Source organism: Sapajus apella, unplaced genomic scaffold (assembly GCF_009761245.1).
Source record: "Sapajus apella isolate SASKATOON/1434 unplaced genomic scaffold, GSC_monkey_1.0 scaffold12, whole genome shotgun sequence".
In the NCBI taxonomy this organism is placed as follows: domain Eukaryota; kingdom Metazoa; phylum Chordata; class Mammalia; order Primates; family Cebidae; genus Sapajus; species Sapajus apella.
The window spans coordinates 30,157,436-30,183,332 of NW_022436952.1; the positions used below are offsets into that span (position 1 = coordinate 30,157,436).

The following is a 25,897-nucleotide window of genomic DNA, read 5'->3' on the forward strand; positions in this document are numbered from 1 at the left end:
GCTACTACCCATCCCAAGCTACCGACAGAATGAAGCCCAGACGTTGCAGGTAGGCTGCCAGGCTTGCCATTCTCTGACCCCAGGCTCCCTCCCTCCCCACCTGTGTGCTCCCCTGGCAAACACCCAGCTGCTTTGTTACCTCCTCTGAGGCCTGCCCCAGTCACCTGTATTTACCCTGCCGTCATGTCTTTTCTGTGTCTGCCCCACTCGACTGTGGTGGTCCTTGACATAAGTGACCATATCTTCTTCATCTATGCTTATGTGGGCACCTGCCGCTTAGAAGGTGGCTGGCAAGTATTTTTTAAACAAATTAAAAATAATGACTGTTAGTCAAGTAAAGTAGAACTGTCATAAGAATGTTTATTTCCCACCTCATTGATTTCTAATTAAGACCTGAGCATCCTTTTGATAAGGATAATTTTCTTCTTTCCCCTTTTTGGTCCCCATTCCCCATGCTCTGAGAGCCAGGGTGAACTGGCCTTTTGTCCCAGCAGATCTTCTTATGGGTTAGTCTCTGGAGTTTCTGGGACTTCCGTCATCCTCCTTCTCTTGAGTTTTGATGTTTGAGAAAGTTTCCTTAAAGAATCTGAAAAATGGAAGGTCAGAGACAGTCCCAATGACATCACAAATAGTAGGTATTTCAGTCTGTAATATATGGGGGGTGTGGTAGGGGCAGAGAGGAAGAATAGCAAAATCTTATATTATTTCCAACCTATATATCACTTGGTCTTTTCTCACAGAAACCCTGTAGAGAGATGGCATTGTCCCCAGTTTAGGTATAGTGTAAAACAACAACCTGCCCAGATCTTACAGAAAGTTAGGGGAAGAGTCAGGGCAAAACCCAAGTTTCCTTGACCTCTGGGTCCAGTCTCTGATTCTTCCTTACTCCTGTCTCAGGCCTCATGACCCAATTCCCAATACTGTTTACAAACCCCACTGCCAAGTTTTAATTAAAAATTAACTTTGGGCCGGGCGTGGTGGCTCAAGCCTGTAATCCCAGCACTTTGGGAGGCCGAGGCGGGTGGATCACGAGGTCAAGAGATTGAGACCATCCTGGTCAACACGGTGAAACCCCGTCTCTACTAAAAATACAAAAAATTAGCCGGGCATGGTGGCGCGTGCCTGTAATCCCAGCTACTCAGGAGGCTGAGACAGGAGAATTGCCTCAGCCCAAGAGGCGGAGGTTGCGGTGAGCCGAGATCGCGCCACTGCACTCCAGCCTGGGTAACAAGAGCGAAACTCCGTTCCAAAAAAAAAAAATTAACTTTATGGTCAGGCACAGTGGCTCATGCCTGTAATTCCAGCACTTTGGGAAGCTGAGGTAGGTGGATCACTTGAGGTCAGGAGTTCAAGACCCACCTGGCCAACATGGTGAAACCCCATCTCTACTAAAAATACAAAAACTAGCCAGGCGTGTTGGCACACGCCTGTAATCTCAGCTACTTGGGAGGCTGAGGCAGCAGAATCGCTTGAACCAGGGAGGCCAAGGTTGCAGTGAGCTGAGATCGCAGCACTGCACTCCAGCCTGGGCCACAGAGTGAGACTCTGTCTCAAAAAAATAAATAAAAATAAATAATTAAATAACTGACTTTATGAACATAGTGCCAAAGAAACACCACGTATTTATTTTCATTACAAGGACGGACTTGGTGACTCATCTTAGCCCATTCCTGTGGGTCAATGAGATCTTTTGTGCTTTGTCAGGTAATAATGGGAAGAACATAACCTCATCTCTTATGTAGCCTAGCCAAAAACATGAACCCATGAAGACTTTCAAGTCCTGTTTATAGAGGAAAAAGCTAAAAGATGTCAAAAGAAGCAACAGGGAATAAATCAGGAAGGAGAACTGCTGGATAATGGCCTCATCTTTTCAGCAGGTCAGGGATGGAAAAAAAAGAACTTTCTTAGCTTAGGTTTAAAGATTTAAGAGACTTGACCAGGTGAAATGCATAGTTTGAGAAGCCAGTGCAAAAGTTATCTTTGGCTGTTGGGAAAATTTGAATACAAAGTATTTGGTCCGCCTATTAGACGAAATGAAAATATTGATGTGGAAATGCTGATCTGGGACAAGGCATGGTGGCTCATGCCTGTAATCCCTGCACTTTGAGAGGCAGAGGCGGGTGGATCTCTTGAACCCAGGTGTCCGAGAGCAGGCTGGGCAACATGGCAAAACTCCGTCTCTACAAAAAATAAAAAAAATTACCCAGGCACGGTGGTGTGCATCTGTAGTCCCAGTTACTTGGGAGCCTGAGGCAAGTGAATCGCTTGAACCAGCAGGTGGAGGTTGCAGTGAGCTGAGATCAAGCCACTGCACTCCAGCGTAGGTGCCAGGACTGAAAAACCCATCTCAAAAAAAAAGAAAAAGAAAAAAGAAAGGTTGATACCATTAACTCTAAGCAACTCCAGGCGGGGCACTGTGGCTTTGTAACCCCAGCATTCTGGGAGGCCGAGGCAGATGGATTACCTGAGGTCAGGAGTTCGAGACCAGCCTGACCAATATGATGAAACCTTGTCTCTACTAAAAATACAAAACTTAGCCAGGCATGGTAGCATGTGCCCCAATCCTAGCTACTCAGGAGACTGAGACAGGAGAATCACTTGAACCCAGGAGGCAGAGGTTGCAGTGAGCTGAGATTGTGCCATTGCACTCCAACCTGGCAACAAGAGTGAAACTCCATTTCAAAAAAAAAAGCAACTCCAAATCAAAATCTCATGTACAGCATGATCTCATTTTATTTAAAATATATATATTTAGGCCAGGAGTGGTGGCTCAAGCCTGTAATCACAGCACTTTGGGAGACCAAGATGGGCGGCTCACTTGAGGTCATGAGTTTGAGACCAGCCTGACCAACATGGCGAAACCCGTCTCTACTAGAAGTACAAAATTAGCCAGGCATGGTGGCAGGTGCCTGTAATCCTAGCTACTTGAGAGGCTGAGGCAGGAAAATTGCCTGAACCTGGGAGGCGGAGGTTCTGCGAGCCAAGATCATGCCCTTACACTCCTGTCTGGGCAACAAGAGCAAAACTCCATCTCAATAGAAAATAAAATATATATATATATATATATATATATTTATGACTGGGCGCAATGGCTCATGCTTGTAATCCCAGCACTTTGGGAGGCCAAGGCAGGTGGATCACGAGGTCAAGGCTATCCTGGCCAACATGGTGAAACCCCTGTCTCTACTAAAAATACAAAAATTACCTGGGCATGGTGGTGTGAGCCTGTAGTCCTAGCTACTGGGGTGGCTGAGGCAGAAGAATCGCTTGAACCTGGGAGGTGGAGGTTGCAGTGAGCCCAGATCACACTACTGCACTCCAGCCTGGAGACACAGCGAGACTCTGTCTCAAAAAAAAAAAAAAAAAAAAATATATATATATATATATATGTATATACATACATACATATATATATACACACACACATTTAAAAGATTTGGAAATTTAATAGTGATGATGACAATGTGATGTTTATATTTCCTTATTTTTGCTTATCTGTATAATCAAATTTTCTGTTTATATTTATACTAATAAAAACGTTATTAATTTTAATAAGTGCATGAAAACCCATCGTCCAAGGCTTTCTCCTGTTACTTCCCTCCTTGCATCTCTCCAACCTGCTCTTCCATTCACCACCAAACCCAGGTCATCTACTGGCTGCCCTTCACCTCTGCACTTTCTTTCCACTTCCCTCCTTTCCTTCATCCACATCCTTATCCTTTTCTTTAAAGCCTGTCCCAAATTTACCCCCTCCAGGCAGCTTGTCTTGGTTGATACATCCTTTGCCCTGTGGCCTCAGACAGCTGTTTGTAAAAGGGAGGTAATACCACCTATCTCATCAGGATGATAAAGGGGTTGAGTGAAATTAATAGATACAAAGTCCCTGGTACAAAGAGAAACCATTCCAGAAGCCCAGAGCTCACATTCCTCATCTGAGTCATGAACTGCTTGGCCCAGAGCATCTTAGTTGTGGATTGGTCTTCATTCTCTTGTATGTTTACATCCTCAATTTAAACAGGACCGGCCGGACTTAGTGGCTCACATCTGTAATCCCAGCACTTCGGGAGGCCAAGGTGGGCAGATCACTTGAGGTCAGGAGTTTGGGCCAACATGGCAAGACCCCCCACCCACTACTAAAAGTACAAAAGCTGGGCATGGTGGTACACACCTGTAATACCAGCTACTTGGGAGGCTGAGGCAGTACCCAGTACTCACTTGAACCTGGAAGGCGGAGGTTGCAGTGAGCCAAGATCGAGCTACTGCACTCCAGCCTGGGTGACAGTGAGACTTCATCTCAAACAAACAAACAAGCCAAACCTAAAAAATAATAATAAAATAAAGGCCAGGTGCAGTGCCTCACACCTGGTAATCCCAGCAGTTTGGGAGGCTGAGGTGTGTGGATTGCCTGAGCTTAGGAGTTAAGACCAGCCTGGGCAACACAGTGAAACCCCGTCTCTACTAAAAATACAAAAATTAGCTGGGCGAGGTGGCAGGCACCTGTAATCCCAGCTACTCAGGAGTCTGAGGCAGGAGAATCGCTTGAACCCAGGAGTCAGAGGTTGCAGTGAGCCGAGATTTCACCACTGTACTCCAGCCCTGGCGACAGAGCGAGACTTCATCTCAAGTAAATAAATAAAATAAAATAAAATAAAAACCTTTCTATAATGAGCACACCTGGTGAAGAGGAGAACTAAAAAGAAAAGAGAAAGTGGAGAAGGAGAAGAAAAGATGGACCGGAAGGAAAAGGCAGGGTGAAGATAGAAAGGAGGGAAGAGGAACTTGTCAGGCTCCAGGCAGAGGCTCCTGGCTGCTTGAGTCTACTCTTGGGAAACACCCAGACACCACTCACAAATCCGTGGGCCCTGGCATCACCCCAACAGCAAATGGGCATTACCTCTCTCGACATGGTCCTGGGATGTCTGCTCCCCAGGCAGGGAACTCCCTTGAGCTGGGGCCTGCATCTTGGACAGCCGCTCCTTCACGCTGCTGATGTCGCCACGCAGCCCCCAGGCATCACAGAGCTTGGGCAGACTGTCTTCCTGGTCAGCCAGCAAGGATCTCTCTGGTGCATCCAAGGGGTACAATGCCACCTGCCATGGAGCCTCCGTGTTAAGGAGAGTGTTAGGAGAGGGGGACCTGAACCTTAGAGTCCCGGCCCTGCATTTGTTGAGAAATCCTGAGATCTGGCTGCCCCTCACACTTCCCTAACCAAAAGGATGGGGTAGGAATCACAGATGTGGAAGAGAAAGGACCTTGAGGACATGGAGGCAAGCTGCCAATGGTGTCTTCTTGGGTTGTCCTTTATTTTGAGATCAAATCTTCCATCTCTTTTTGGAATTGCAGTGTCTTACAGGTTTGTTTGCAGCGAAACATTTGTTTTAAAGACCTAACTTAGCAAAAATTAAATTGGGAGCCTTTGTAAGCTTTGAGTCTGTTTAAAAAAATAAAATTTTCATAAAATTGAGAGCCTGAATTTTGACATTAAAATTCAAAGACTATATGTGTATATATATATAATATAAATTTTTCAGCCGGGCACAGTGGCTCATGCCTGTAGTCCTTCGGGAGGCTGAGGTGGGCAGATCACTTGAGGTCAGGAGTTTGAGACCAGCCTGGCCAACATGGTGAAATCCTGTCTCTACTAAAAACACAAAAATTAGCCTGGTGTGGTGGTGCTTGCCTGTAATCCCAGCTACTCAGGCTGAGGCAGGAGAATCGCTTGAACCTGGGAAGTGGAGGTTGCAGTGAGCTGAGATCACGCTACTGCACTCCAACCTGGGGGACAAGAGCACAACTGTCTTGGAAAAAAAAAAATTCAGGGCAGTGAAATTCAGGAATCTAGAAATCAGTTGAGTGGCAGCTCCTTGCAATCAGAAAAGAGATCACTGAAATGATCCAGTCATTACATGCTCAGAGGAAGAAGTAGATGCAGAGGCGGGGGCCTGGTTCCAGCCACCCTGCCTGAATGTGACAGGAAGGAGTGGTTAGAGCTCAGCTCTCATCCCAGCTGTTGGAGGCTGAACCTGGCCTCTTCCTTCCTACTTGGTATAAGGACTGCGACAAATTACCTTACTTGCTGCAGACAATAATTCTAATTACCACTTATGGTTACTTTTGAATATTACTTGAAGGAACACAAAGTGCCTGGCACATAGAATGCCTTTATAACTGTTTTATCTATGATTATTACTCTGGACCGGTGGTTCTCAAAATGTGCTTTGTAAACCCCCAGGAGTCCCTGCAATATTTTGACCTCAGGGACCTCCTAAAGCCAATGGATTCTGATGAAACCTAGTATGAAAAGTTCATTGATATGAATCTGAAAAGGCTACATATTGTATGACCCCAACTATATGACATTCTGAGAAAGCAAAACTACAGAGACAGTGAACCTAAGATCAGTGGTTGCCAGGGGGGTGGGAGCAGGAGGGCAGGGACAAATAGATGGAGCATAGGGGGTTTTAGGACCATATGATACAGTGTATGAGGACATGTATATGGAACTCTTCCATATTATACTGTAATGGTAGATACGTGTCATCATACATTTGGCAAAACCTATATATAGCCTATACAACATGAAGCGTGTGCCCTACTGTGAACTGTGGACTTTAGCTAATAATAGTGTATCAATATTAGATCATCAGTTATAACAAAGGTACCACTCTAATGCAAGATGCTAATGTTTAGGAAAATGGGGAGAAGGGAAGAGTAGATGAGAACTCTATACTTTCTTTTTTTTTTTTTTTTTTGAGATGGAATCTCACTCTGTTGCCCAGGCTGGAGTGCAGTGGTGCAATCTCACCTCACTGCAACCTCTGATTCCCGGGTTCAAGCGATTCTCCTGCCTCAGCCTCCTGAGTAGCTGGGACTACAGGCATGCGCCACTACACCCAGCTAATTTTTGTATTTTTAGTAGAGACAGGGGTTTCACCATGTTGGCCAGGATGGTCTCAATCTCTTGACCTGGTGATCTGCCTGCCTCGGCCTCCCAAAGTGCTGGGATTACAGGCGTGAGCCACCGCACCCGGCTTCTTTCCGCTTAGTTTTTCTGTAAACTTTAAACTGCTATTAAAAGAAAAAAGTCTAGGCTGGGGGGAAAAAAAAGACTAGCTGAAACAGGGAAGAGGTGAAAGCACCTCTCTAAGACGTGCCTACCAATGCCAGGTCAGTTTGGCACTGCCATAGTAACACTTGGAAGTTGCGACCCCTTTCCATGGCAACAACCCAGAAGTACCACCCTTTTTCTAATAAATTCTGAATAACCACCCCATAATTTGCATGTAATTAAAAGTGGGGCTAAGTCTGAGCAGAGAACTGCCCCTGAGCTGCTACTCTGGGCACACTGCCTGCAGGGCAGCCGCGCTCCGCCAGGAGCAGTACCTCTGCTGCTCCTCTACATGGCCGCTGCCGTACAAGCTGCTGTTTAATACCTCTGGCTCACCCTTGGATTCTTTCCTGGGCAAAACCAAGAACTCTTCCGGGCTAAGCCCCAGTTTGAAGGCTCGCCTGCCTTGGATCAAATACATACGGAGAGCTTGATGCTGAGCCTCAGCCTCTTCAGCTCACTCTGCCCAGGGCAGGGGTAAAGGTTGAGCAGCAGAGTCTTGCCCTGGCAGTGTGCCCTGGGAAGGAGCAGAGAGGCTCTGGATGTGTCAGTCCCAGGCCTTCCCCAAAGTCTAAGGACATACCAACCAATCCTCAGCTGTGTCCAGGCAGAACTGTCCTGTGCCTTACCAGGAACTTGGCCGGCTGGTTGTTCTTGGTGTATTTGTAAAGTCGGCAAAGCTGCTTTGCTTCCAGCTCTGAGAAGAGGGAGACGAACCGCCAGAGCATCCTGCAAGAGAGAGGCCCCAGGCTGGGGAGGTGGAGCACAGTGCTTTCTCCCTCCAGCATCTGTCTCTGGGGCAGGACCCACCCAGGAGAATATGGGCCACATGCCCCTTCAGGGTTTGGGGTTGGGGGGATGGAGGGGTGGAGATCTGCCGGAACTTGAATATCCTGTCCTGGTGTTCAGCACCTGCAGCCAGTTACTCAATCAGAGCCAAGATGCCATCAGGCCTGCCCTGAATGACTAGGAGCTCTCTCCACTCCTCCATGCTCCTGACTCCTCCACATAAAGATGAAGGACTGGGGGATCGACTAAGGTGTCCCCTTGAATGGAGCGGGGGTTTCCCAGGAGTAGTATGGGGAGCAAAGAGGCTGCCCTACTTTCTCCAGTGTTTGATTTCCCAGGCTCGGCAGTAATGCTGCAGAAAGGTGTTGATGTGGTCCCCTAGGACCACAAGGCTCTGCTTCATGTACTTGAGCTTCTTCTTCTGGGGAAGGTCCCCGGGCAGGTGCAACTTTCGCAGGAACTTCTTCAGTGGTCTTAGGTATTCTTTACACTGAGGAGGCAACAGGTGAGGTGAGGGGCCGTGGGAGAAAAGAAGAGGCAGATGGGCCGTCCCAGGTATCCAGCAGACCCGTGTGGCCACAGCCTTCAGTGGCAAGGTGCTGCGCGTTTCAGGAGGTGGCTCCGGTGCACCTCTCACCCCACGTCCTTCCCAAGAGTAAGAAAGTGGAGCAATGCACTGTGGGTCTGAGGCCCGCCATTTCTTGACTCAGCCTTCCTGGCCAATGGGGTAAAGGGGACAGGGTTCCAGGCAGGCCCTTTACTCACAATTTTGAAGGTGTCCTGATCCAGGCCCTTGGCATGGCGCAGGAGTGAGTCTCTGGCCGGGCTGGCGCTGGAGCTCGTCTCTAGGCAGGGTGCATTTGTCACCTGGGAGGAGGCAGGGGACACTCAGCCAGGGGCTTGGACCGTTACTCCTGGGGGCGGTTCTGGGCAATGACTGGCCCAAATGGCAGCCAAAGCCCTTCTCCATCGCCCTCTGACCTTCTGGACCCAGCACTGATGTGAGTGAGGCTTGGGCAAAGAAACTCATCTCTGAAAATCTCTGCTTAGAAAACCTAGAATATTCTACCTCTTTCTTTTATAATAATCATAGCATATTCTACTAGGTAACTTTGCAAAGCACCTGGTAAACATTAGCGCACTTTATTGTCCCACAAATTCTGTCAGGTTAGATGTTATATGACCAACAGGTTTATATGCCTGCTGGACAGTCACAGTCCAATATATGAAGACAACAAAAGTTGCAGCAGACCAGCCTGGGCAATATAGTGAGACCTTGTCTCTACAAAAAATATATAAAAATTACCGGCCATGGTGGCGTGCACTGTGGTCCCAGCTACTCAAGAGGCTGAGGTGGGAGGATTGCTTGTGCCCAGGAGGTGAAGGTTGTAGTGAGCCAAGATCACATCACTGTGAGAGAGATATTATTGATCGTTGGGTGCTCAGTGAGGAGATGGAAAGAGACCCCTCCTGAAGGAGTTCTGAACTGGGGTTTTTAAGGAGATCATGGAGAGGGAGGGACTGAAAAAACTGGGGTCATTGATAGTTCAACATCAGGGGGATGAAATTATGAGGATGTGGAAACTGTATTCTTTGGTGAATTAGGTTTTTGAAGGGTTCTTTAGACCATGTGGCATCTGTAGTTTTACTGGTGTGTAGGAGCAGACATAGTATTTTAAAGAGAAAACTTAATGCTTTATAATGTTTGAGCTGTTATCTACAGAGCAGTTAAAGGAATATCATTTTGTAACAGGGTCTGTGGAATTCTTTATTTTTTTTTATGAGACAGAGTTTCACTCTATCACTCAGGCTGGAGTATAGTAGTGGGATCTCAGCTCACTGCAACCTCGCCTCCTGGGTTCAAGTAATTCTCCTGCCTCAGCCTCCTGCACAGCTGGGATTACAGGCGTGCACTACCACATCTGGCTAATTTTTGTATTTTTAGTAGAGACGGGATTTCACCCTGTTGGCCAGGCTGGTCTCAAACTCCTGACATCAAGTGATCTGCCCACCTTTAGCATATCACGTGACATAATGCTAAAGGCTAGGGATGCAAAGAAATGGGCCCAGCCTGATGTGTGTCCCCTCCAAATCTCATATTGAAATGCGATCCCCAGTGTTGGAGGTGGGGTCTGGTGGGAGGTGTTTGGGTTATGGGGGTGGATCCTTCATGAATGGGCTTGGTTCCCTCCCTGCCCTAACTAGGCAAATTTTCACTCTGTCAGTTAATGTGAGAGCTGAGTGGTAACAAGCCTGCTACGTCCTCCTCTCTCTCTTGCTTGCTCTCTTACCAAGTGACAAGCCTGCTCCCCCTTCATCTGCCATACTTGTAAGCTTCCTGAGGCCTTCACCAGAAGCAGATTCTGGTACCATGCTTTGTGTATTGCCTGCAGAACTGTGAGCCAAATAAACCTTTTTTCTTTATAAATTGTCTGCTCTCAGGTATTCCTCTATAAGAATGCAAAATGGACTAATAAACCGTGCTTCTAATGAGCATTCAAAAAAAGTGGACGCTGGTGATGACCAGAAAGAACCTTTGACTGCAAAAGTGCGACAAACAAAGCTGGGAATTAGGCCGGGCGCGGTGGCTCATTCCTGTAATCCCAGCACTCTGGAAGGCTGAGCTGGGGGGATTACTTCAGCCCAGAAATTCAAGACCAGCATGGCCAACATGGCAAAACCCAATTTCTACCAAAAATACAAAAAAATCAGCTAAGCGTGGTCGTGCGTGCCTGTAATCCCATCTACTTGGGAGGCTGGAGCGGGAGAATTGCTGGAACCCAGGAGGCAGAGGCTGTGGTGAGCCAAGGTTGAGCCACTGCACTCCAGCCTGGGTGACAGAGCAAGACCCTGGAAAGAAAGAGAGAGAGAGAGACAGACAGAGAGAGAAAGCAAGCAAGCTGAAAAGCAATGGACAAAGTGACTGGTGAAATAACACTAGGAGTCAGAACTGGATTTGCGCCTCACCTTTCAAAAGCCGCTCAGAAAAGTATGAATTCTGGTCTGTGTTCGGGGAGAACAAGGAAGATCCATGTCCAGACCAGTCTGAAGGGAAAGGCCAGGGGAAAGGGAAAGAGTGCAGGGAGAGGAGATGTGACACAGGCTTCTCCAGGTCCTAGAGACACAGGACTCTTGACAGGTCAACTCCCCCAAACACAGCACACACACCACACAGCCACACACACAGGCCACGTGTACATACGCATACATACTCTCAAGTCTTCATAACCAACAATGAGATGCCACCTCTTCCCCATCATCTCACCAGGAAGGCAGTTTAGGCACAAACGTCTAAATGAATGAACATTCTTGTGCTTTAGGCCTCTTGCTGCCTCAGGTACCCTACCATTGTTGTCTTCTTTCCTGAATTTCATGTTCTCTGCTTTCCAAAACCAGCCCCTCCGGGACCCTCCTTCCTTCCTTCCCTCCCTCCCTCACACCCCACTTCACCTTCTCCAGTGGCTTGTCCCCTTCACCCCCTTGCCCATCTGAGGCCTCCATCTCAACAGGTGTGCCGGTAGGCTCCAGAGTGGCACTCCTCACGTCCCCTCTGGCTTCTGACCTACTGCTTCTGTGACCTGGGCGTCTCAGGGAGTGGGCAGGTTGGCTCAGAACTCGGAGCAAAACCATGGCAACTACCAACACAGAGCCCAGCCCCCCACCGCTCCCATCACCTCATTCTTAGGGGTGGCCACAGCCGGCTCCTCCAACTGGGATCTGGAGTAGGCAACAGAGATGTGCGGGGTCGAGCCAGGGCTTTGGCAGAGCGCACAGCTGGCCAGGAGGGGCTGGCGTCCTTTCTCCCAAGAGTGCTGTCAGATGCTGCTGATTCTGACACCTCCTGGTAAGGCTTTTGAACGCATTTTCCTTCACGTGTGCCATTCCTCCCTGCTGGGTTACGCCGTGGGGGGGCTCCCCGAGAGGAGGCACAGGGTTTGTAAGATGCTTTTCTGATTCGGGACAGAGGCCTCGGGAGCGCTGAGAGGGAGGAGGACACAGCGAGACCGCACTGCCCCTGCGGCCTCCGGGAAGTTGTTAATAGGCCCTCGGTACTGGGTGCTAGGTACCGGATGGGGTGTGTTTTGAGGGTGTACAGAGATCCCTGCCAGCGCCTAGGGACTCATTAACCCTCCGCGCGGCCTTCCCTGGGGCAGGTACCGCCGCGGCCCCGCCTCACAGAGGACGGGCTGAGACGCGGACGGTCCCGTCGACGCCCTCGGTGCGCAGCCACCAGGCTGGGCGCGGGGTGTCGGCGAAAGTCCCGTCACCCAGGCTCTTCCCACCGGCCAACCCTCCAGGGACCCGAGGCGGACGGGGGAAACGCGGTGGGAGGAGTCCGGATGCCGCCTGAGTCCGCCGGGAGGCGCTCGGGGGACCCCGGGACCTTTGCCCCTGACGCGGCAGCAGCGCCCGCTCGCGTCCCTGGCGGCGCACGGCGGGGTCCTGGCGGCGAGAGACCGTTGCCGCCGCAGTTTCTCACTCGATCCACCCCTTCTAACTCTGAATTCCCTCTCCCTGACCTTCCTTCGTGCCCTCTGGGACCGGGGCCCTGTTGTCCCCACCCAGTGTGGCCCTCTTCTTCGCCTGCCTGGGCGGCAGTGCGCTGGAACCGCCGTCGGCCCGGGCTTCCCCTTGCCACCCAGCGGCCACCCCGGGCCCAGGACCGGGGCGTAGCGGCTTCAGGGCGGGTAGCCGGGAGGCCCGGGGCTTTGGAGGAGCCCTTTGAGTCCCGAAACTTTTTAACTTGTTCTCTACTCTAGCATGTTCAGCAACCTTTTTTTTTTTTTTTTTTTTTTTGAGAGGAGGAATAAACCTTCCACTTCTCTGCCTCCAAACTGGAAGGTCTGTTTGCAGAGCATTAATTCTGGATTATTTTGTGAGTATTAAGAAGGATAATTATATTGGCTAGAGCAAGGGGAAAGGAACCTTACATACATTTCTACTGGGAGTGAGATTGGTAAACAGTGTATTTTAAAGTATTTAAATGTGCATTCTCTGTGACTCACCAATTCTACTTGTAGGAGTTAGTCCTAAGGAGAGAAGATGATGAAGACAGAATAGTGACTTTTGGAAACAATTGCAACGTCACTAATAGAATATATAAAAATGCTATATATTCATAAAAACATTAAATATGCTGCTAAATATCCGTTTATTGACATGGAAAACAGGGACTAAAACCATGTATGGTATGATTACATTTTTGTACATATATATTTATGTATGCATAGAAAAAATCTTGAAGGATACACTTCAAAATATCAAAGGTAATTTTTCACTTTCTTCATGTATTATCTGTATTTTAAAAATAATAAATATGCTTCACTTTTACAGTCAGGAAAGAATCTTTTTAAAAAAATATATTCATAAGGATGAAATAACATCATTAAAAACATTATATAATGCTAAGTTTAAAAACAACATAATTCGGCCAGGCGCTTTGAGGTTAGGAGTTCAACCTCACCAGGCCAGGGTGAATCACCTGAGGTTAGGAGTTCGAGATCAGCCTGGCCAATATGGCTAAACCCTGTCTCTACTAAAAATACAAAAATTAGCCAGGTGTGGTGGCACGTGCCTGTAGTCCCAACTACTCAGGAGGCTGAGGCAGGAGAATCACTTGAACCTAGGAGGCGGAGGTTGCAGTGAGCTGAGATCATGCCACTACACTCCAGCCTGGGCAACAGAAAGACTCTGTCTCAAAATAATAATAATAATAATAATTTTTTAAGCTTAAATTCAAGGCTACACTTGCGGTTTTATATAGATAAACTTGTGTCATAGGGGTTTATTGCACAGATTATTTTGTCACCCAGATATTAAGCCTAGTACCCATTAGTTATTTTTCCTGATCCTCTCCCTCCTCTCGCCCTCCACCCTCCGATAGGCCCTGGTGTGTGTTGTTCCCCTGTATGTGTTGATGTGTTCTCATCATTTAGCTCCCACTTATAACTGAGAACATGCAGTATTTGGTTTTCTGTTCCTATGTTAGCATTTTTACTTTTTTTTTTTAGATATGGGGTTTCACCATGTTGGTCAGGCTGGTCTCGAATACTGATCTCATGATCCACCGGTCTTGGCCTCCCAAAGTGCTGGGATTACAGGTGTGAGCCACCATGTCCGGCCTCCTTTGTTAGTTTTCTAAGGATAATGGCCTTCAGCTCCATTAGTGTTCCTGCAAACGGCATTATCTCATTTTTTTTTTTTTTGAGATGGAGTTTCACTCTTGTTACCCAGGCTGGAGTGCAATGGCGCGATCTCGGCTCACCGCAACCTCCGCCTCCCGGGTTCAGGCAATTCTCCTGCCTCAGCCTCCTGAGTATCTGGGATTACAGGCACGCACCACCATGCCCAGCTAATGTTTTGTAGTTTTAGTAGAGACGGGGTTTCACCATGTTGACCAGGATGGTCTCGATCTCTTGACCTCGTGATCCACCTGCCTTCGCCTCCCAAAGTGCTGGGATTACAGGCTTGAGCCACCACGCCCGGCCTTATCTCATTCTTTTTTATGGCTGCATAGTATTCCATGATGGATATATACCACACTTTCTTTATCCAGTCTACCATTGATGAGCATTTAGGTTGATTCCATGTCTTTGCTATTGTGAATAATGCTGCAACGAACATACAAGTGCATGTGTCTTTATGGTAGAATGATTTATATTCCTTGGGTATATATATCCAGGAACAGGATTACTGAGTTAAATGGTAGTTCTCTTTTTAGCTCTGAGGATTCACCACACTGCTTTCCGTCATGGTTGAACTAATTTACACTTCCACCAACAGGGTAGAAGTGTTTCTTTCTTTCTTTTTTTTTTAAATTTAAATATGGAACGCTTCACGAATTTGCGTGTCATCCTTGCGCAGGGGCCATGCTAATCTTCTCTGTATCATTCCAATTTTTAGTATATGTGCTGCTGAAGCGAGCACAGAAGTGTTTCTTTTTCTTTGCAACCTTGCCAGCGTTTGTTATTTTTTGACTTTTTAATAATCACCATTCTGACTGGCGTGAGGTGGTATCTCATTGTGGTTTTGGTTTGCATTTCTTTAATGACCAGTGATGTTGAGCTTTTATTTCATATGCTTATTGGTTGCATGTATGTTTTCTTTTGAAAAGTGTCTGTTCATGTCCTTTGATGACTTTTTAATGTTTTTTTTTTCCTTTTTGTGGAGAACGGGGTCTCACTGTATTGCCCAGGCAGGTCTCGAACTCCTGGGCTCAAGCTATCCTCCCGCCTCTGCCTCCCCAAGAGCTGAGATTACACGTGTGAGCCACAGCACCCGGCCTGTTTTGGGTTTTTTTTTCTTGTAAATTTGTTTAACTTCCTTATAGATGCTGGATATTAGATCTTTGTAGAATGCATAGTTTGCAAAAATTTTCTCCCATTCTGTAGGTTGTCTGTTTATTGATCATTTATTTTGCTCTGCAAAAGCTCTTTCATTAGATCCCATTTGTCAGTTTTTGCTTTTGTTGAAACTGCTTTTGGTGACAGAACACAATTCTGAGAAGACGGAGTAGCATTCAAAAAAGATAAAGTTAATAGTAAAAAAAGAAAAAAAAAAAGAAAGGTTCACACCTATAATCCCAGTACTTTGGGAGGCCAAGTTGGGTGGAAGAAGAGGTCAGGAGATCGAGACCATCCTGGCCAATGTGGTGAAACCCCGTCTCTACTAAAAATAAAAAATTTAAAAATTAGCTGGGCATGGTGGTACAAGCCTGTAATCACAGCTACTCAGGAGACCGAGGCAGGAAAATTTGAACCCAGGAGTGGGAGGTTGCAGTGAGCTGAGATCGAGCCACCGTACGCCAACCTGGGCAACAGATTGAGACTCTATCTCAAAAAAAAAAAAGGAATTGGATACATACATAGATATATAATGCATGAATATATGTGTATGTGTGCATGTGTGTATATATATCTCCCCGATTCAATTCAGAAGGAAGAAATAAGTGTTAGAACCTCAAAGCTTAGAGGTGCCTTTCTGTTCCCTCATCCCAAGCTACCATTTTCCCTGCCAGAGCTTTCAGCAAGCCCTAGGCTTTGGATGACTGCCCTATTCCCATAATGGTTTTATTATCAACCATGGGGAGTAGCTGAAGAGATAACTGAACCTAACAGCAGCCAGGAATAATGGCTCAACATTAGCTAAGAAAAAACAAAAATCTATTGCCTTTGGGAGCATTCTTCAAAATTCCATTGGTTAGCATAAAGTGACTCTATAGGGCAAGTCAAGTCATTCAGCAAAGTCATCCCTCTACCACATTTTAAAAAAAAATCCAAATATGTGCCATGTACTTTAGGCATCTGGCAGGTGGGGGTTTGTGGGTTGTTAATTTGTCCATCCTCTACTTTATGCAGGCTGGCATGGTCTTTGATGGCAAAGACCCATTTCATAATCATCATGCTTTACCCCCATCTCACAGTACATGTGATGGAACTCACGAAATTCTTATTGTATGTCCTGAATTAAGCATACATAGGATATAACTCTTAGCATCTACTGCTTACACTTCCCCTCATAGATATGAAATCTGCCCATCTCTTTCTCTGGGTTAAACAGTGATACAGAATTCTTGTATAAAGAGCTCTCTCCTCTACCCTCTTTTCTTGATAAGAAACCCAAGCATATCTTAAAATTGCTGAAAGAGGCTTTTCGATCTTGCTCTAAATTATCCAATTAGAATTGTATAAAGACTCCAAGAAAAGGAAGGCCATGGAAATCCCTGTCATAGCCAGACTGCTGGGTCTGCAGAGCATGCCAGCAGCTCCCAGCTGAGGCAAGGTGTCCCTACTCCAAGGCCACCTGGATCTGAATCATACCTAAGACACTGTCTTTTTTTTTTTTTTTTTTTTTTTTTGAGACGGAGTTTCGCTCTTGTTACCCAGGCTGGAGTGCAATGGCGCGATCTTGGCTCACCACAACCTCCGCCTCCTGGGTTCAGGCAATTCTCCTGCCTCAGCCTCCTGAGCAGCTGGGACTACAGGCACGCGCCACCATGCCCAGCTAATTTTTTGTATTTTTAGTAGAGACGGGGTTTCACCATTTTGACCAGGATGATCGCGATCTCTTGACCTTGTGATCCACCCGCCTCGGCCTCCCAAAGTGCTGGGATTACAGGCGTGAGCCACCGTGCCCGGCCTAGCAAATTTATTTTTTAACAAGGAAACTTTGAAAAGAAACTTTTCTACTTTCCATATCCAGGTTGATGAAGGAAGGGATGCAAGGGAGGTCAACATGCTCCTGAGTGAGCAGTTGAAATGATAAACCATGGAAATCAGACTAGAGAAGGAAGGAAAAGGGAGATTAGACCAGAGAGGCTACCATGGGGCTAATCGGTTGGAACAACATAGAAGGATGAGAAGCCTATAGGTCTCCGTATGATCTAAGAATAGTTGTTGACCAGGATGGTCTTGATCTCTTGACCTTGTGATCCACCCGCCTCGGCCTCCCAAAGTGCTGGGATTACAGGCTTGAGCCACCGCGCCCGGCCCTAAAACACTGTCTTAATCCACCAAGGTGATTAAGAAACTCTTGAAGCGCTATCCAGTGAATTGTATGCAAAGACTCATCAAAGAGATCTCGCCCCAAAGATGTTAGGAACTAAGGATCTAACAAGGATAACCTAAGCATTTGGACCTTCTCAGCAGTGATTTTGGAGGTTAGATGGATGTTTAACCCATGGAAGCCTTCAAATGGAAACACTGTGACAAACACCAGAAACAGGGCTGGTCTTGAGAGAAAAAAGGCAGACGAAGAAGGCAAGGGGGCTTAAAGCCCACCTACCCATATTCCAGGCCCAAGCCAAGGAACCAGGGAGTAAACAGAAGGCCAGTAAGATCTTTGACAGTGTACAGTGAAGTCCTGTCTTCACTGCCAGCAGCCTACATCCAACCCTTACCAGTAGACAGGAGTCTTCTCTTGTACGAATACCAGGCATCAGGACCTGCCAAGACAGGCTGCAGGTGAGACTGAGCAAGGACCCTTCTTAGGGACCTGCTGGTCACCCTCCTCCCCAGGCGTGAAAATGAAGAAAAATGTATTTTTTTTTCTAGAGGACTATACACAGAGAAATGAACTCCAACCACCCATTCTTTGTTTTAAATTTATTCCTGTAATCCCAGCTACTCAGGAGGCTGAGGCAGGAGAATTATTGCTTGAACCCAGGAGGAGGAGGTTGCTGTAAGCCAAGATTGCACCACTGCACTCCAGCCTGGGGGACAGAGCAAGACTCCATCTCAAAAGAAAAAAAAAAGAAAAGACAAAGAAAAATCTGGAGTTCCTTCAAGGGAAATTCCAGGAGGCACCTAGCTAGCCCATAGAAGTAGATGAACAACTTGATGAACAAAAGGGTAATAGTAGTTTAAAATAATAACGAAGGAAGTTAGAGTGAGGAGATATTTTATTCCCTATAGAAACTAAAGATAACATCTTGTCTTGCTCTGTCACCCCAGCCAGAGTGCAGTGGCATGATCTCAGCTCACTATAACCTCTGCCTCTCAGGTTCAAGTGATTCTCCTGCCTCAGCCACCCAAGTAGCTGGTAATACAGGCACACACCACCATGCTTGGCTAATTTTTGTATTTTTAGTAGAGATGAGGTTTTGCCATGTTAGCCAGGCTGATCTCGAACTCCTCACTTCAAGTGATCTGCCCACCTTGGCCTCCCAAAGTGCTGGGATTACAAGCATGAGCCACTGTGCCTGGCCGATAACATCTTAATATATGTCCCTGAGTTGTTTTTCAGAAACCCAGACCCCCATCCAGCTCTGCTGGCACAGAGACCTCAGATAAGGGGGAACAGAGAACTGAACTTCAACCACCCATTCTTTGTTTAAAATCTCTTCCTGAAGGTCCTGGAGAAGGTCACACTCATGAACCAGAGGTAACATTCTTTTCTGCTGATCCCAAGGTTTTAGACAAACGCTTTGCCTTCTTAACCAATCACAAATCAAAAATTTTTTGAGTCCACCTGTCCTCCCTTCCTTTTTAAAGCAAAGTAACATATAGCCTCCTTATACTGATTTATGGCTTTGCCTATAACATCCGTCTGTCTGCCTTTAAAACCCCTTACCTGTAAGCCATCTGGGAGGTCAGGTCTTTTTTTTTTTTTTTTTTTTGGTGGGGGGGACGGAGTTTCGCCCTTGTTACCCAGGCTGGAGTGCAATGGCGCGATCTCAGCTCACCGCAACCTCCGCCTCCTGGGTTCAGGCAATTCTCCTGCCTCAACCTCCTGAGTAGCTAGGATTACAGGCACGTGCCACCATGCCCAGCTAATTTTTTGTATTTTTAGTAGAGACGGGGTTTCACCATGTTGACCAGGATGGTCTCGATCTCTGAACCTCGTGATCCACCCGCCTCGGCCTCCCAAAGTGCTGGGATTACAGGCTTGAGCTACCGCACCCGGCCAAGGGAGGTCAGGTCTTAAAGCATGAGCTTCCAACTCTCCTTGCTTGGCACCTCGCAATAAAGTCCTCACTTTGTTTCACTGCTGTCCTGACATCAGCATTCTTTTTGCTGGGCTAGGTGAGTGGACCCCAGTTCAGTTCTATAACACAGGGATAAGGCTTTTCCCTCCCCCACCGGCAGGATACAGACACATCTCTGCGCGTAGGTCATGAGCAGCTCTCCAACTCCTGCTTCTCCAAAAATAGTTCTCAAAACTGTTTTGTATTGTTTTCTTCACTCTTTTCTGATATTTACTGTAGTTTTCCATTTATTAGACCCCTGGTTGGATTTCACTTTTTTTTCCCTGTAGCAATGTTTTAATTTGGGCTTCATGTGCTCTAAAAATATCTTGTCAGGGTATCAAAATAACACTGCAGAATGGCAACCTCAGAACTTTAGAGCATGTTTCTAAATAGTCTAATGATATGCAAGCGTCTGTGATCATGTCAGATTGCTGGGCCTAATGATTTCCTCTTGGCTCTTTCTGGAAAGTTTTCTTTGCTAAGACAGAATTCAGGGAGATGAGCAGGAAAGAACTGTAGAGTCAATGAATGTTGGAGCTGGGAATTATTTTGGAGAGCAAAAAAATGCATTTCAAATTTTGCAGCAATTTCTCCCCAAAGGACTCAATCTCACCACCTTTCTTCTAGGGTACCGTGTTTATACCCGACTCCCTCCCTTCAGTCCCAGATTTGGTGGGAGTGGAGACTAGTATCAGAGTTTTTCAGACTGAGAAAAATCACCTTGCATTAGACCTTCAGAATCAGAATATCCCAAGAAGGTCTGAAAATAATAATAATTATTTTTTTGAAGACAGAGTATCACTCTGTCACCCAAGCTGGGGTGCAGTGGTGCAATCATAGCTTACTGAAGCCTTGACCTCTCGGACTCAAGTGATCTTCCTGCCTCAGCCACCTGCCCCTATTCCCTCACCTCCCCCATTCTCCACCAGTAGCTGGGACTGGACTATAGATTCACATTGCATACCTGGCTAATTTTTGTATTTTTTGTAGAGATGGGATTTCACCATGTTGCCCAGGCTGGTCTCGAACTCCTGGGTTCAAGCAATATGCTCTGTCTTGGCCTCCTAAAGTGCTGGGATTACAGGCATGAGCCACCACACCTGGCGTGGGAATCAGTAGTTTCGTAATTATCATTATCAGGCAAATTTGGAAAATACTGGTGTGGTGAGCTTGAATTCCAGGTTGGGCTTGTTGGGTCCAGTCAGGTAAACTACAGACTCTCCGACATTGTGCTGGAGCTGGCTCTAACTGGCTCGTCAGAGCTGATTATTAAGTTTTTGCAATTTTGCCAGCTGTTGCTAAACACAGGCATTATTAAATATTAAATTACATTAAATGCAAGACCTTGTGTCTACAAAATCTTAAAAAATTAGCTGCGCATGGTGGCATGTGCCTGTAGTCCTAGCTACATGAAAGGCTGAGATCAAGGCTGCAGTGAGCTGTGATTGGGCCACTGCATTCCAGCCTGAGTGACAGCGACTGACCATCTCAAAAGAAAAGAAGAAAAAAGGCCAAGCATGGTGGCTCATGCCTGTAATCCCAGCACTTTGGGATGCTGAGGCAGATGGATCACTTGACATCAGGAATTTGAGACCTGCCTGGCCAACATGGAGAAATCCCGTCTCTACTAAAAATACAAATATTGGGCAGGCGCAGTGGCTCATACCTGTAATCCCAGCACTTTGGGAGGCTGAGGCAGGTGGATCACCTGAGGTCAGGAGTTGGAGACCAGCCTGGCCAACATGGCGTAAACCTTTTCTAGTAAAAATTAAAAATTAGCGGGTATGGTGGTGAGCGACTATAATTCTAGCTACTGGGGAGGCTGAGGTACAAGAATCACTTGAGCTCAGGAGGCAGAAGTTGCAGTGAGTCGAGATCCCACCATTGCACTCTAGCCTGGGCGACAGAGTGAGACTGTCTCAAAAATAAATAAATTTAAAAAATACAAATACAAATACAAAAATTATCCGAATGTCATAGCGTATGCCTGTAATCCCAGCTACTCAGGAGACTGAGGTGGAAAAATCGCCTAAACCTGGGAGGCAGAGGTTACAGTGAGCCAAGATCACGCCGCTGCACTCCAGCCTGGGTGTCAGAGCAAGACCCTGTCTCAAATAATAATAATGATAACTCATTTTAAGTGTAAAGTTGAGTTTTAACAAATACACCCTTATATAACCACAATCGATATACAGAACATTTCTGTCATACCCTGCAAGTTCCATTTGTCCTTTCCCAATCTTCACTCCTCCCACTCACCCTCCTGACCCCCACCCCAACCCCAGCCCCAGGCAACCATTGGTCTGCTTTCATCACCCTGGACTGGAGTAATCTTTTCTACAGTTTCATATGAACAGATCATACAGGATGGACTGTTTCCTATTTAACTTCTTTTGCTGAGCATAGTGTATTTGAGATTCCTCCATGATGTTGTATATTCATTCTTTCTTTTTTTTTTTTTTTGAGACGGAGTTTCGCTCTTGTTACCCAGGCTGGAGTGCAATGGCGCGATCTCGGCTCACCACAACCTCCGCCTCCTGGGTTCAGGCAATTCTCCTGCCTCAGCCTCCTGAGTAGCTGGGATTACAGGCATGCGCCACCATGCCCAGCTAATTTTTTTGTATTTTTAGTAGAGACGGGGTTTCACCATGTTGACCAGGATGGTCTCGATCTCTTGACCTCGTGACCCACCTGCCTTGGCCTCCCAAAGTGCTGGGATTACAGGCGTGAGCCACCGCGCCCGGCCTTCAGTTTTGTTTTTTAACATATGGCTATCCAGCTGTTCTAGCAGTATTTGCTGAAGAGACTTGTGTTAGTTATCTACTGCTAAGAGAGATATTGTTTTAAACTTAATGGTTTAAGACAATAAATATTTATTATCTCACACAATTTCGGTGGGACAAATGAATCCAGCAGTGGCTTAGCTTGGTGATTCTGACTCAATATTTCTTATGAACCTGCAGTCAAGATGTCAGCCAGGGCTGCAGTCATCTGAAGACTGGACTGAGGCTGGGAGATCCACTTCCAGCATGGTTCATTTGCAAGTCTGGCAATTTAGTGCTGGTTGTCTGCAGAAGGCTTCAGTTATTCATGAACTGGACCTCTCCATAGGGTTTCTTGAGTCTCCTTACAACGTAATGGTCATGTCAGACTTCTGACGTACAGAAGTATAAGATGATAAGTTTGGGCTGGATGCAGTGTTTCACACCTATATTCCCAACACTTTGGGAGGCCAAGGCAGGAAGATTGCTTGAGGCCAGGAGTTCACGACTAGCCTGTGCAACATAATAAGACCATGTCTCTACACAAATTTTTTAAAAATTAGCTAGGCATGGTGACACATACTTGTAGTCCCAGTTCTCAGGAGGCTGAGGTAGGAGGGCTACTTGAGCCCAGGAGATTGAGGCTACAGTAAGCTATGATTGCACCACTGTACTCAGCCTAGGTTACAGAGTGAGACTCTGTTTCTAAAGTAATAATAATAAAAAATTTGTGTTGTTTTAAGCCCACCCCAGGGTCTTTTTGTCTGTTGCACAGATAAAAATTCTCTGAGACAGTGGTATTGCAGTAGAGAAAGAGTTTAATCATCGTAGGGTTAGCCAAGAAGGACAGGAATGACTGCTCCAATCGGCCTTCCCTAGAGCTCAGAGTCTAGGGTTTTAAAGGATAGTTTGGCGGGCAGGAGATTAGGGAATGGGGAATGCTGATTCGTTGGGTCAGGGATGAAATCATAGGTGGTCAAAGCTGTCTTCCTGCCCTGAGTCGGTTTCTGGGTGGGGGTTACAAAACCAGATAAGCCAGTTTCTTCATATATGTTAATGGGAGTTACAAGACCAAATAGCCCATCAGAATGCAGGTCTGGAAAATACATCAAACATCAATCTTAGATTTTATAATAGTGATGTTATCTATAGGAGCAATTGGGAAGATTACAAATCTTGTACCCTCTGGCTACATGACATCTAACCCATAATTTTAACTTGGTAGCTAGTTTGTTAGTTTTTCAAAGGCAGTTTTAGTCCCTGAACAAGGAGACTGTTAGTTTTGGGAAGGGGCTATCATCTTTGTTTTAAGCCAAGCTTGTCCAACCTGTGACCCACAGGGCTGCATATAGCCCAGAACAGCTTTGAATGCGGTCCAACACAAATTCATAAACTTTCTTAAAATATTGAGGATTTTTTTGGGACTCTCTTTTAAGCTCACGAGCTATTGTTAGTGTTAGTGTATTTTATGTGTGGTCCAAGACAATTCTTCTTCCAATGTGACCCAGGGAAGCCAAAAGATTGGACACCCCTCTTTCAAACTATAAATTCCTCCCACGGTTAGTTTGGCTTATGCCCAGAAATGAGCAAGGGCAGCTTGGAGATAGGAAGCAAAATGGAGTCAGTTAGGTCAGATTTCTTTTTTTCACTGTCATAGTTTTTCTATGTCAGATTTATCTCACTCATAATTTTTGCAAAGGTGGTTTCAAAGCCACTAAGCTTGTGGTAATTTATTACTGCAATAGAAAACTAATACATTAGGTTATCCTCTTTTTTTTCCCTCTGCTTGCTCTGGGGTAAGCCAGCTGCCATGTTGAATTTTTCATTTTGTTACTGCCTGATGTGCATAGAGGCCAGTACTATGGTACTGGTTTTTGAGAACAGTTTTACTGTGAGTCAACTGGCAAATAAACAGGAGGAAATGCTCAACTCTGTCTCCCCAAGCAGGGGCTTGGGTCATGTTTTAAAAGCATAGGGTAATGAGGTTGGATCTGATTGGATCTTGCAGTGAGGTGATACCAGAAGGCATGATCTGACTGGATCCCGGCATGGGGTAATGCCAGAGTTTTCTCTGATTGTATCCTAGATCAAACTAAGTGGTGTCCACTTAGTTCAGTCTCTGCTCCTTGATCTGAGCACTTAGATTCCCTCTATCATTGCATGCTTGCTTCATCTGGGCATGCTCAGGTTACATAACCTTCAACCTGGGGAGTCCATAGCAACTGAAAAGTCACAACTTTGTTATATAAAAGTTGAGCCAAGGGTGCGGTGGCTCACGCCTAGAATCCCAGCACTTTGGGAGGCCAAGGCAGGTGGGTCAGAGGTCAAGAGATCGAGACCATCCGGGTCAACATGGTGAAGCCCCATCTCTACTAAAAATACAAAAATTGGCTGGGCATGGTGGCACAGCCTGTAGTCCCAGCTACTCAGGAGGCTGAGGCAGGAGAATTGCTTGAACCCAGGAGGCGGAGGTTGCAGTGAGCTGAGATTGCACCATTGCACTCCAGCCTGGGTAACAAGAGCGAAACTCCATCTCAAAAAAAAAAAAAAAAAAAATTTGAGCCAGATTGGCTGGGCATAGTGGCTCATGCCTATAATCCCAGCACTTTGGGAGGCCAAGGCAGGCAGATCATTTGAGGTCAAGAGTTTGAGATCAGCCTGGCCAACATCATGAAAACCCATCTCTACTAAAAATACAAACACTAGCCAGGCATGGTGGCATGCACCTGTAATCCCAGCTACTTGGGAGGCTGAGGCAGGAAAATTGCTTGAAACTGGGAGGCAGAGGTTACAGTGAGCCAAGATCATGCCACTACACTCCAGTCTGGGTGACATAGTGAGACTCTGTCTCAAAAAAAAAAGTTGAGTCAGATTGATATGATGTGGTTACAAGTTCAGATACTGTATTTTTCACCACTAGAAGTTCCATTTGGTTCTTTTTTTATATCTTCTTTCCTCATGATCATATTTTTCTTTAAATACAGTTATAATACCTGTTTTATCATTTTTGTCTGCTAATTCCATCATCTCTGTCATTTCTGCGTCCATTTCTGTTGCCTGATTTTTCTCTTGTTTCCACCCCCCCACCCCCGCTTCTTGGTATCAATAGTAATTTTTGATTGGATCATAGGATGTCGTATTGTTTTTTCTTTCTTTCTTTTTTATTTTGAGGTGAAATCTTGCTCTGTGTCTCAGGCTGGAGTGCAGTGGCACCATCTTGGTTCACTGCAACCTCTGCCTCCCAGGTTCAAGCAGGTCTCCTGCCTCAGCCTTCCCAGTAGCTGGGACTACAGGCACCTACCACTATGCCCAGCTAATTTTTGTATTTATAGTAGAGACAGGGTTTCACCATGTTGGCCAGGCTGGTCTTGAACTCCTGACCTTGGGTGATCTGCCTTCCTCGGCCTCCCAAAGTGCTGGGATTACAGGCATGAGCCAGTATGCCTGGCATCTCTTGCTCTCTCTCTCTCTCTCTCTCTGTTTCTTTCTCTCTCTCTTTCCCTCTTTCTTTCTTTCTTTCCAGACAAAATCTTGCTCTGTCACCCAGGCTGGAGTGCAGTGGCTCGATCTCAGCTCACTGCAACCTCCACCTCCTGGGTTCAAGCACTTCTCCTGCTTCAACCTCCCGAGTAGCTGGGATTACAAGCATATGCCACCACATCCGGTTAATATGGATGTCACATTGTTGAACGTCTGTGTTTTGTAGTCTTTCCTTAAAGAGTATAGGTCTTTGTTGTACCAGGTTGTTAACTTACTTTTGGATTAGTTTGA

General features: G+C 46.3%; 1 protein-coding gene and 1 non-coding gene across 2 annotated transcripts; both read right to left on the reverse strand.

The window, feature by feature from the left end:
- Positions 1-335: 335 nt before the first annotated feature.
- On the reverse strand, positions 336-11,486 carry CUNH17orf64 (chromosome unknown C17orf64 homolog). Its single transcript, XM_032280741.1, has 6 exons — positions 11,348-11,486; positions 8,663-8,764; positions 8,212-8,387; positions 7,738-7,837; positions 4,895-5,090; positions 336-586 (listed from the first exon to the last, which is right to left on the reverse strand). Exons 1-6 carry the CDS (start codon positions 11,396-11,398, stop codon positions 501-503), a joined length of 711 nt encoding a protein of 236 aa, XP_032136632.1. The 5' UTR covers positions 11,399-11,486; the 3' UTR covers positions 336-500.
- Positions 11,487-14,716: 3,230 nt separating this feature from the next.
- On the reverse strand, positions 14,717-14,824 carry LOC116553633. Its single transcript, XR_004269853.1, has one exon. It is a non-coding gene; the product is annotated as a U6 spliceosomal RNA (small nuclear RNA).
- Between the last annotated feature and the right edge of the window lie 11,073 nt (positions 14,825-25,897).